Raw genomic sequence first — 12,485 nt, forward strand, 5'->3', positions numbered from 1 at the left:
CTCGCTCTAGTGAGCTAAACCTCGCCACAACAATAAACAGAACATGCTGGAGGGATAGATTCCTGTCACAGAGACTCCCCCATGATTTGGAACAAAATTCCTAACTGCATTAGGCAGAGCCCCTCACTAACACTCTTCAAGAGAAACCTTGATGAGTGGATGGGTAACAGAAAATACACTCCTGGGATCACTTCATTGGCTCTTCTTGACAGAGGCTCAGCTAATTAATCAATGGGGCGGCAAAAGCTGACACACACTGGCTAGGCTTATAAATGCCCTCGGGCAGATAGCCTAGTACCTACCTATGAACATATGTACTACCATGCATGACTACATGCTGTTATCACAGAATCATTATGGAATAAAGTTTCTACAACTATGTAAATTCTGGAATTACATGTTCCTTTCTCTGATTTTGTTTACAATTCTTTTTCTAGCAAAAAAAATAAATAAATAAAATGTAGCATGGGATGGATGTATGTATCTGTAACAAAAATATATAAATAAATAATACAGTTTAGTATATTTTAGAATTTGATGCTCTTCTTGTTGCTTACAATTGTTCTTAACAAAACAAAATCCTAACTAAAAAAACTGACAATGTGGATGCAACTGAACCAGCTAGATAATGAGCACATTATCAAGGGTAACAAAATGTGGCACATAGGAAAAAAACAAGAATACATGAGATGTGTGCAACCTGCCTACTTGTAAAAATTGTCAAATCCTATCCCACAAAGAAATAAAATAGCGATTAAAGCAAAATTAAGATAATTTTTATGCTCACATCATTACATTTGTAAACTTGATGACAAAAATATTTCAGTGCCATATCTGCAGTCAAACCGTAAATACTTGCATAAACTACACAAATTACCAGGTAACCTCCTAGAAACAGCATTCCTGACATGTTACCCACAAACCTCTAGGAAAAAAAAATAAGAACACAGTGCAAGCTGATGTAAAGCTATTCAGTAAGTGCTTCAACAGACAAATAAGGTTAAAACTGCAGTCACTGTATTGCTACACTGATTTTTACTGCATACATTTGTTGTGGTAATACCAGTTTATCTGCTAAACTATAAATAAAAACAAAACCTATACTACACACTTAACTTTACATTGTTCACAAGGCCTTATTCTTCAATACAGTTTGACTAATCCCACCACAAGTTCAAGTACAAAAACAAGAGAATTATGAAGACATCTAAACTAACTTTAAATTTCAGTTTTAATAATTGTCCTTTTCACAGAATTTTTGTCCCGGATTCTCACTTAAGCTACCATATGAGAATCTACTGTATATAGTGTCAGATTATTCACCAGTAACGCTAGATCTTTCTTCAACAGTGTATATAACAAAATCGGTTTCAAAACAGCAAGAGTGGAACAAAATAAGACACAGTGTACTTGATAGTGATGCACAAAGTTGTGCATAACTAAGTATTAACAAAACGACAGTGCTGAAATAAAAATTAAAACATTAATTATCTCAGCACTTTATATACTGCCCAACCTACCACACAGCATACAATGGAACACCCTCCATTCAGAACAGGATGTATAAACGAATGCAGTAAGTGTCACTAACTAGATGGTACTTGTTTTGAAAACAGTAGTTAATGATGTATACATTTAGGAGAAGTGGTACTAGTAATAGTGGTATAGTCCGCACAGTTAGAGGTGGCACATGAACCTACCAAAACCCCATCAGTGATCTGACTGCCTTTTACAGTGTGCGTTATCCTCTACACTTAAGAGATGTACTTCAATTGCCCCAGTCACCTTTATGGCAAACTCACGTGCCTGTCACCTGAAGTCAGAGAACCTTAAAACCACTTTTCTGTCAAATGGATCTGCAACTACGGAGATAAACATGAAATAAAGCTCTGCTACACATCTGGAGAACCTTTTGGGAGTAACTTGCATATCCCAACCAAGCATTTTTTTTCATACTACCACTGCAGTACAGGTATATCCTATGCTAAAACAAATAACATACCTTTTTACATTTAGTGACAAAGAATTTAAATAAACAGTACGTATGCAAGCACTTCTTGCTTCTCCTAAAACTGTGCTTTGTCAAACACCGAATGCAAAGGGTTAAATATTTCAACATAACTGTGGCTTACTGTAAGAAACCTTGTAAGTATTTATGAATGCATTTCTTTTACTGTATGTAGCCATCTGCTGGAAGCACGCAGCTAATAACATTTAGCACTATACACTAAGATCTGTCTAATTACTTGCAGAATGACTCACATTATTTAATTATACAACATTGTTTTTTTCTGATGCTTGCTGGCCCCTAGGTAATGACAGGGAGGAAGCGGGGGGAGAGAGTCCACTGGACCGGCTCCCTAATACATACACATGCAGAGGATCATAAACTGAGCGGTTAGTACTTTTTTTTGTTTTTGCAACTCAAGGAAAAAAAAAACCTAATGTGATGTACGACAATATAACAGGTCATTTAAGAGCTGTATGTTTTTACTTCTATGTCTAGCAGTTTGTGCACTACTGCTTTTAATATGTATTTAATGACTGTGCATTGTACAAGTGCAATGCAAAGAATATAGGACAATTCAAAGAGTGGAATTTAGAAAATAATCATGTTTGACTTCCCCCTCAAAAAAAAAAAAAGTAATTACCGTAGACTACAGAAGAAAGACTTCCAAAATATAATGCATTCAGAGCTTATTTCTGAAACCATATAATTTATGAATGCACAGAAATACAATGAATACTATGACCATGCTTTATCAAAATGTTTTCCATCTACTGTTTAACCTTTTTGTCAGACTGACACTACTCATCACAGAAGTGTACTGTATTTTAAAAACACATTTTATCACCAGAAAGAAATTTTGATTTTTATATTTCCTTATAAAAAGTGGCATTTTGCTCCCCCCTCCCAAACACATACTGCTGTTCTACTTTCAGAAGTCTCCAACTGTCCACATTCCTTAGTTGCACAAAGAAAGTGAACAGGGAGAAAGCTACCAGCAGTCAGGCTTTCAAATAATAGGAGAAGATAATCTAAACTAGGCAACCAGTCACAACAAAAGACAGCTGAGCCAGCTCTCCGCCATTTTCCAACAGGGATAGAAAGAGGGAGGGGGAACTGAGAAGGGGGATGTGAAAGCTGTCAAAGGCTGAACAGCACCATCAGGTCAGATCAACCATTAACTAGTAAGGTTAAAGACAGGCCAGACATTAGGTGCTGCTCCTGTACAAACTCAAAGAATACATACAAATGAAAACTATCATAACTATTACTGATGAAAACAGCACAAGGCAGAAATAGTCCATGTGGGACAAATGTCACCTGAATGCAAACTCCATTCCACACTAGTACGAGAAAAAAAAATAACTGCATGCAAGAATTCTAAAGAGAGTGTCAAAATCCAGTCAGACTTCTGATGAAGGTAGTGTGAACCCATCCCAATTTCTTTAAGGCAGAGATTCCTCATCTACTATAGCCAGAATGAAGCAGTACTGAAGAAAGACAGCATTTTATACAGCAACCTCCTTCGTAGTTCACACTATTAATGAAAGTCTGCAACAGGCACACAGTTCACTGAATAGAATCAGCATGCACCTATGTATCTGGACCAGTCTGCTGTCCCCAACACAATGGCCTTATATAGCCTGTTAGCCAGCTGCAGGATGGAGGAGGGTCGGAAAAAGATGGGGGAGGGGGGTTATGTGCACTGCTCCCAAAATTTAAAAACATGTTTTTGACAACAAACTCACCCTTCAACAGCTACGGCATTCTACAAAGGTAGTCCACTAAAACAAAAAGTAAGTAGGTCCAAAGCGTTAATACACCTTAATATGTGACAGACTCAAGACTGAGTGAAAAATCAAATGCTCCCCAAATAATCAGCATTCGTCCACTATCGCCACTTCGAAAATCACTCACCCAAAGTCATCGTCCATTGATTTAAAGAAAAACTTGTATGTGGGCTTGTTAAGGACCTGCTTGAAGTCGCCCAGTGTGACCCGATCAGCAGGGATGGACAGTTTGACCAGGTAGGGGGTCTCCTGCTCGTCAAGGTGGTAAATAATCTTTGTCTCCCCCATCGTGAGCAGGATTTATTGTCCGTACCGCAAATGTGGCTGACTGGGTACTGCTGCTGCAGCAGCCCCGGGGCCTGCGCCCCTACTTGCAGCAACCCCGTGCTCACCCGCAGCACCGGGAATCCTATGCCCCCTAAACGACTAGCCTCGCTTAGTTATTATTCGATAGTGACTTGCTCCCGAGAGAGAACAGTGAGCGACGTCTTCATGTCACATGACTTCATCATGACGTCTTCACGCCATACACGCACTTTATTGGCGGGTTAATCGTGGTGAATGTTGTTGAGATTTGAGGAGCTGGAGGATGTATGGTGCTGGAATTAAATTGTTCCGCGATGTTTACGGCTTTTCCCTCGGTATCGTACAGAGGTGTATGCTGTCATATTTTACGCTTTTAGTTCGGTTAGTGTTTATCGCATAATTGAATTTTTCGTGTGAATGGAACACCTGCTTCAGTTTAGATTTGCCTCAAAATGTAGATAGGGCTTGATTAACTCGTTCGAGGCGGGACTAGCAAATTTTATTGTGCGGTATGTCTCAAGGCAGGGGAAGGCATTTCAAACAGGAGCACGTCGTATCTGTCTTGAAATTACCGACACCTACATTTTACTAAATAAATCTTTTACTAAGTAAGCAATTCGGTAATGTTGCAGCCCTGCAGAAAGCATCCTTGAAGAACAGCAGCTGAACGTGCTTTATTGCCGACCCTCCACAACACACATGCACGATTTGATGGTGAGAAAGAGTTTGTCCCACGTTGAAATGACTGTATATTATTCTTTAGATTATTTTGTGAGAAGGCAGTGGTTTTTGAAACAGTTAGCTAGGAGTCTCTGACCAGTGTGTGAAACATCTGAAGAAGAAAAAATGTTTACAGAACTCGAAGAGTGGAGGATGAAATAAATTGTAACAGTACTTCCCACCTTTGTAGGTGGATCTTTTTTGTAGACCAGTGTGAGAAATAGGATCAGTCTCCTTGCACTACTTCCTAGTGATTTTGGTTCTAGAATGCCATGTTGTTTTTATTGCTTGCCAAAATGTTCATTTGTATGTGGTGGTATAGAACAGCAGCTGCACTATTCAGGCATCATATAGGGTCCAGAGGACCTCTTAGTTTAACTTTATTGTGTCTACCTCCTCGGTTAGGTGCAATGAAGCACAATCGCATACATAACTGTAGCCAGTCATATGCACCCTCCCCCCAGGATGGACCCCTACTTATGCCATCCAGCACCCATGCAACTGTTTGAATCTGGGTGGCTTGGGCCATAGTAAGACCTTTATCCCTCTATACCTGCAGCACAGACTGTGCTTTCCAAATTTGTTCACATATTACGAGTCCAACTGATATAGTATCATTTTGCAGGCTTTTATTGTGAAGATTGGGAAGAGATGTGCAAAGGCTGCCAGCCTAGTGAAATAGAATTTGATATATAATTCTGGTATTTGTAAATAAATGTAAAATACAAGCATGTTTCTTGAGTGTAAAAGAATACTGTGAAATGTGGAACTGCAAAATATGTGACAGCATTGCACTCTACTGGCCCAGTGAAGCATGTTGTGACCCCTTCATATTAGAATTCGGTTCCAGTGCGTCTGGATGAAGGTTTCATGCCCATTGTTTTAAGGCTAAAGTTTATGACCAGAATTTACATGTGGAAGGTGCTTTATTGCTCTAGTTTCTGCTAGAGTGTATATGTGAAATACAAATGTTGTAAACTTAAACCCCGATCTCTTCCAGAGAGAACTAAGAGCATTTAACTGGTCTCCCTTAAAATACCTCACAGTGGAGAAAGAAGCTGTTAATTACTTTAATTCTGACTTCCTAGCCATACTAAACCACCATGCACCAACTTGCTCTATTAGAATGAACTAAATCTGCCCCATGGCTTTCAAAAGAAACCAGGCAAAAAATCCATCTCAGAAATAAATACTGGAATAAATCTTGTTTAACTAAAAACCCAGTAGACCAACAAGACCCAGCTGAGAAATGAAACTAAAAAAGCTATACTGTCTGACAAAAGGAACTACTACCTACAATTCCAGCCGACTCACCATAATAAACCACAAAAGTTCTGGGCGAGTATTAATCAATTATTACACCCAGGTCAATCCATCACACCAAACCCACAAGGCACAGACCAGGAGAATCCCAAGCAGACTGCTAATGCCTTTAATACCTTTTTCACTGAGGCCATTCAAACTCTTGCCAGTCAGTTATCTACTCAGAACTTAATTATATCCAGCTCTAACTCTAACCCATCCCCTCCATTTCTCTTCCAACCAGTCCCAACAACATATATTGTTACCCTTATCCAAAAACTGAAACCGTGCACTCCTTTAGCAGACCAACTACCCACTGAATATCTACAAAAGTTAGCCAAATCCATCGCCTTTCCCATTTCCATTCTCATCAATAGAACCATCAGTGAAGGACACATCCCTAAAATCTGGAAAGTATCCCATATTATCCCCCTTCACAAGGGTGGGAACTCTACTGAACTCTCCAATTACCATCCCATAGCCCTACTTTCTCCCTTAGCAATGATCATGGAAAAATGCATCCACAGACAATTGCTAGACCACCTAATCCAAAATAACTTACTTTCAAACTCTCAACATAGTTTCAGACCTTCCCACAGCACTACTGCTGCCCTCCTTTCTTTTACTGATTGTATTAACAAAAACCGTAACCTCAATATGCTTTCCTCTGCACTGTTTATAGATCTGTCTAAGGAATTCGATATGGTAAATCACCAGATACTTATAAATATCCTCAAATCCCTGTCACTAGATGCACTAGCTATAAAATGGTTCCAGTCGTATTTAGATAACAGACAACAGGCTGTACTTGGCATAACATTCTATCTACCCATCTGCCCGTTAACACTGGTGTTCCTCAAGGGTCCATATTAGGACCTCTCCTGTTTTCTATATTTATCAATGACCTTCACCTAGCAATCCTCCAAGCTACATGCATACAATATGATGATTCCACACTTACATGCTCAGCCACATCTATATCTGAACTTCACTCCCTTACCCAAAATGTGTTTAACACAGTTGAACAATGGTTTACACAGGGCTGTCTCCTTCTGAACCTCAAAAAATGAAACTCCTCCTTTTTACTCCTACTTGTAAGTCCCCCCCCCAATAGATTTCACAGTAACATCCAATAATGGTACTCTCATATCCCCAGATCCAACTACCAAACTACTATGTATCACCATAGATAACAACCTTAACTTCGACACCCATATTAACAATACTCTAAAATCTGTTAATAGAAAACTAGGCTCTCTCTACGTGATCAAACCCTTCCTCTCTCCTGCAGCTAGAATAACCTTTGCTCACACCCATCTAATTTCTACTCTCCTCTATGCCTCACCCATATATACTAATCTCTCTAAAAGCAACCTTAATAAAATGGAAAACTCCTACAATAACATAGCCAGATTTGCTACAGGTAACCCTTTCAGAACCTACCACTGTTTTAATCTAAAGCAGCTAGGAGGGCTTGAATTACAAAATCAGCTTAAATTCCACCAACTGACGATTGCCCATAAAACCCTTTTGCTATCTACCCTCATTACCCCTTACAACAATCTAAAGACCTTACGATCATCGCATAAACTTCTTGTAAATATTTGTAAATCAAACAACAGGGCTGGGGCTCTCTTTTCTCTAATACTGTTGGAAAATCCTGGAACCTTCTTCCTAACAAACTTTCCTCTCTTCCCTCTATATCACTCTTTAAAACCAAATTGAAACTTTTCCTGAGAGCACACTGCTTGTGCCCCTGTACTAAACCTGACTGATCAACTAGCTCTTCTTACTTGGTTCAACCTATAGTCCTCTTCTCAGTAATCAAGTTCATTTTCTTAATAACAACTTACCTTGTCCTTCTATACTATTACTTACATCTTCAGAATCTCATTTAGGAGACTACTTTTACTAATATATTGTATAATTTCAGCTCCTACTTTTTCTTTATGACTACTTGTATACTAATATATTGTATAATTCAGTTGCCATCTTTTTCTTTATGATGTATTGCAACTACATTTTGTATTGAACTAATTGTATCTGTATATTTTGCGCTATGTTATGAATGAATGACCTCTTTGATTATTCTGTGTACTGCACCTGCAATGTTCATTGTATACATTATTTTTTGTATATGTGATTTTGTTTGTTTCCTCTGAGCTTATCTCCCCGAGCGTCTACTGAAAATGGACATATATCCAGTTAGACTAGCCCGGTCAACAAATGTAAAATAAATAATAAATAAATAAAATAAAAGTTTCTGAGCAGGTGTTAGATTGCTAAATAATGCAGTTTGTGGCCTGAGAACTCAGACCAGGTGTTAAGATGATGCAATATGAATACTGGGAAAACCTAAGTGTCAAAAATGATGTAATTTGAGAGGGCCTTAGAAACATGTTTGTTAGTAATGTTTAAATACTATTTCTCACAAGAGACTTGGGGGCATTTTGATCTTGGATAGCTAACTCAGCACTCTGCCTAAGCTCACATATAAGTTTCTAGCACTGTGATTTCTTGTAGGAATAGTTAAAGCTAGTAAAGATTAATTAGGTATTTTTCTTTTAAATCAGACCTGTCCTACTGTATTATTTTAAGTTTCTGTGTGATCTCTGAACTCTTAGATATCTCTGTGGTGTAGTAGTTTTGTCTTGTGTTTTAATTATTTATTATTAAATATTTTTAAAACCTTCTACCTGTGGCTGGTATGTGTAGAGATAAGCTCTAGAGTACATTGCATATTTATAGAGGTTATTGTAATAGACCACTCTAAAGTAAACATTGACTGTTAGTCATACTACCATTGGATAATAATATTGCACAGTAATAATTGGACACCCTTTTAAGGGAGTTTTAGTAGCTGATATTATTAGCTGGGTGGTGGCAATAATTACTACCATATAGTCTGGGTAAAGGGGCACAGCTGGATAATCTGTGTCAGCCTTTCCCAGGAGTGTCTGTGAAGCTGTATAAATACTTATCTCAAAGTGTGTGTGTGTGTTGTGTCAACTACTTGGCAGGGACACGAAGCACTGGCTGGACAGAGAGGGTACTGGAGGTTCTAGCTTGCCCAGCTAGGCTGAGACCTGGACTCTATAGCTGTGCCAGTGGGGAGTCTTACTGGGGACCTGGTGAGCAAAGGAGCAACCAGCCCCAGACTGACTGTGATCTCTGTGTGCACTTAAGGGAAATTGTTCTTTACTGTGTGTATTAGTTATCCTTTTCTCTTCTATGAGACAACCTCCCTGGTGTTAGTGGTGAGGATTGAGGCTCCTTGATTGCTGGGCCAGGGCACGGTCGTTACATGTGGTGGCAGTGGTGGAATCTACTTCACATACTAATTGGCTTGTAGTGGTGTGGGTAGAGAAAATTCCTGTAGCTTATGTACAGTGATCTCTAAAAGTGTTTTGTACTCTAAAACAACCACGTAGTGTATACTCAGAGTTCAGATCACAGTTGTTTTATTTCTTTTGTTAGCTTAGTGTTAGTCAGGGTGAGCAGACAGCATGTGAGCAGAAGAGTATGAAAAGCTGACAAGGAGCCAGCTGGTGATGTGCCAGGCTAGGGGCCTGGTGCATGGAAACCTGACTAAAGCAGACCTGATTGCAGCCTTGGTTACAGCTGCATCAGAAAACAACAGCTTGGAGGACAATCAGACTGACAGTGGAGGTACAATATCCTCGGAGAATGGACAGCTCAACCTTTCAGCAGTGGACTAGAAAATCCAGCTGGAGCTAAAGAGACTTGAGTTGTAGGCCAGGTGTATGGAACTAGAAGCAGCTGAGAAAATGAGGAGTCTACAAGCTGAGGAAAATGAACGGCAGAGGAGGCATAAGAGGGAAATGCTGACTCTTCGTCAGAGTCACGGAGGTAATGGGGAAGGGAGTAACCGGACCCCAGAAGCACAAAAGGTCAATAAATTTCTTCCACAGTTTAAAGAGGGGGATAATTTTGATAGCTTCATTTATATGTTTGAGCGGGTATGTAGAGTATGAAGTTGACCAAGGGCTCTAGTTTTGGTTCCTGACCCCCTTACTCCATGGTAAGGCTGTAACTTCTTTAGCAAAAATGCATGACACTGACTCTTTTGATTATACTGCTGTAAAAAGAAACTTGTTGGATTGTTTTAAGCTAACACCTGAAATGTATAGGAAAAAGTTTCATGAGCATAGACGCAAGGCAGATGAAAATGTATGTGAATATGTTGTTGAACAGAGCACTTATTTTCATAGCTGGGTGAGTGGATGTCAGGTCACCACTTCTGAAGGGCTAGCAGACATTTTGGTAAGGGAACAAGCCCTTAGCACTTTGCCTGAGGACATGAGGATTTGGTTAGCTGATAGACAGTGTGCTACTTCAGAGGAGTTTGTGAAGAAGGGGGACCTATACCTGGCCAGCAGGGCAGCCCTGCACAGGAAGGGGACCCCCAGTACTGCTCATGGGTCTAAAGGAACCCATGATGGGCAGCACAGACTGTCCCAACAGAATCTGCAAGTAGCAGGGGAAGCCACTAGCCCAGGTACACGTCCAGGAGCTAGGGTTAAATGTTTTGAATGCAACCAGTAGGGCCATGTGGCATACAGGTGTCCACGGAGGCAAGGTGGGGAACCAAAGGTGAGGGAGCCAGTAAGTGGGTAAGACAAAATGTCAACAGTGGGTTGTCTTGAGACAACAGAGGTATGGAACTACCACCCTGAAGATGTCCTGAGAGGGAAGGATTTGGATGAGGCATTATTATGTACTTATGCAGTTACATGCAGTGAGGCTAGGAGACAAGCATGTGGGTCTGGTAGCCTGGGGGAGACCCAGGCAGACTGCATACTTGCAGCCAGGACTGCTGAGATGGTCACTTCAGGGAGTGAGCTACGCTGTAGCAGTGAGACTGAATGTGAGCCACAGCTGCCTGTGGGTACTGATGTTCCCTTGGACAGGGTAACTGCAAAGGTAGAGGTGAGTAGTAGTACCCAGGCTGACAGTGAGGAGCCGCTGTCAGAGGATGCCAGACTTCCTGTGGAAGGGGAGCTGGGAAGGGTTACAAGGAGAGACTTGAGACAGGCTCAGCTGTCAGACCCTAATTGCAAGGCCTGAGGCAGGTAGCTAGGGAGGCAACTGATTCTCAAGGGAAGGGGGAATCTGTATACTGGAACAAAGGGTTAATGTACAGAGAGTGGACCCCTGAGGGAGGGCTAGAAGGTGAGAGAGTACAGCAGTTGGTAGTGCCTAGAGCTTACCATCTGGCACTTTTAGCCATAGCCCATGATATTCCCTTTGCAGGTCATATGGGCATAAAACGTACAAAGAGGCGTATTATGCAAAACGTCTATTGGCCTGAAATTTCCAGAGATGTAACGGTACTGTAGGACCTTTGAGCAGTGCCAAAAGATAGGCAAGGCAGGAGACAAGGTGAGAGCTCCTTTGATGCCTTTGCCTGTGACTGGGGAGCCATTTCAGAGAGTAGCTATGGATATTGTGGGTCCTCTGAGTACCCCAAGTTCCACAGGGAAAAAGTATATCCTAGTGATTGCAGATTATGCTACACGATACCCTGAGGCAGTGGCTTTGTCCTCCATTGAGGCAGAGAAGGTGAGAAATGCTTTGCTAGAGATTTTCAGCAGGGTAGGTTTCCCAAAGGAAATACAGTCTGACAGAGGTGCCAATTTTATGTCAGACCTGCTGGCTTGTCTGTGGAAGTCCTGTGGAGTGAAGCACATGAAGACCACCCCCTACCATCTCCAGAATAATGGTCTTGTTGAGAGGTTAAACTCTACAATCAAGTCCATGCTACGGGCGTTTGCAGATCAGTTTAAGAGGGAGTGGGACAAATATGTGCCCCATCTGTTGTTTGCTTACAGAGAGGTTCCCCAGGAATTCACAGGTTTTTCACCCTTTGAGTTGCTGTATGGGCATAGGGTGAGGGGAACTCTAGATTTAATTTGAGATGAGTGGGAAGGTGAGTGTGAGTCTCACAAGGAGTCTGTTGTGGCATATGTCCTGAACCTCAGAACAAGGCTCAGGGAACTCATGGGCCTGGCCCAGGAGAACCTGGTAGAAGCCCAACAACAGAAAAAGGTGTGGTATGACAGGAATGCTCGAGCTAGAGAGTATGCGGTAAGGCAGCAGGTGATGGTTCTCATTCCTGTCAAACACAACAAGTTGCAAGCAGCTTGGGAGGGACCCTACAAGGTGGTAAGAAAGATAAGTGATGTTAACTACATGGTGGAAGTGTTAGGCAGAAGGCAGGGGCACAAATTGTACCATGTTAACATGATGAAACCTTACCATGATAGGGAGGCCCTTGTTCTGAGCATTTGCAGTGGATTGCAGGAGGAGTCTGAAAGAGACCTTGTGACTGAGCTCCT

General features: G+C 41.0%; 1 protein-coding gene across 2 annotated transcripts in view; it reads right to left on the minus strand.

The window, feature by feature from the left end:
• DVL3 (dishevelled segment polarity protein 3) overlaps nucleotides 1-4,272 on the minus strand; it is a 1,476,692-nt gene extending 1,472,420 nt beyond the window's left edge. Inside the window, exon 1 of one of the 2 annotated variants that reach the window (XM_044070196.1) lies at nucleotides 3,926-4,272. In XM_044070196.1, the coding sequence (XP_043926131.1) occupies nucleotides 3,926-4,086 (161 nt within the window). In that variant the 5' untranslated portion in view covers nucleotides 4,087-4,272. The remainder of the gene's footprint in view (nucleotides 1-3,925) is intronic. The other variant, XM_044070195.1, reaches the window with a different exon arrangement.
• Nucleotides 4,273-12,485: the final 8,213 nt, after the last annotated feature.

The sequence above is a fragment of the Protopterus annectens genome, chromosome 4.part1 (assembly GCF_019279795.1).
Source record: "Protopterus annectens isolate FY-2018-M chromosome 4.part1, PAN1.0, whole genome shotgun sequence".
Classification (NCBI taxonomy): domain Eukaryota; kingdom Metazoa; phylum Chordata; order Ceratodontiformes; family Protopteridae; genus Protopterus; species Protopterus annectens.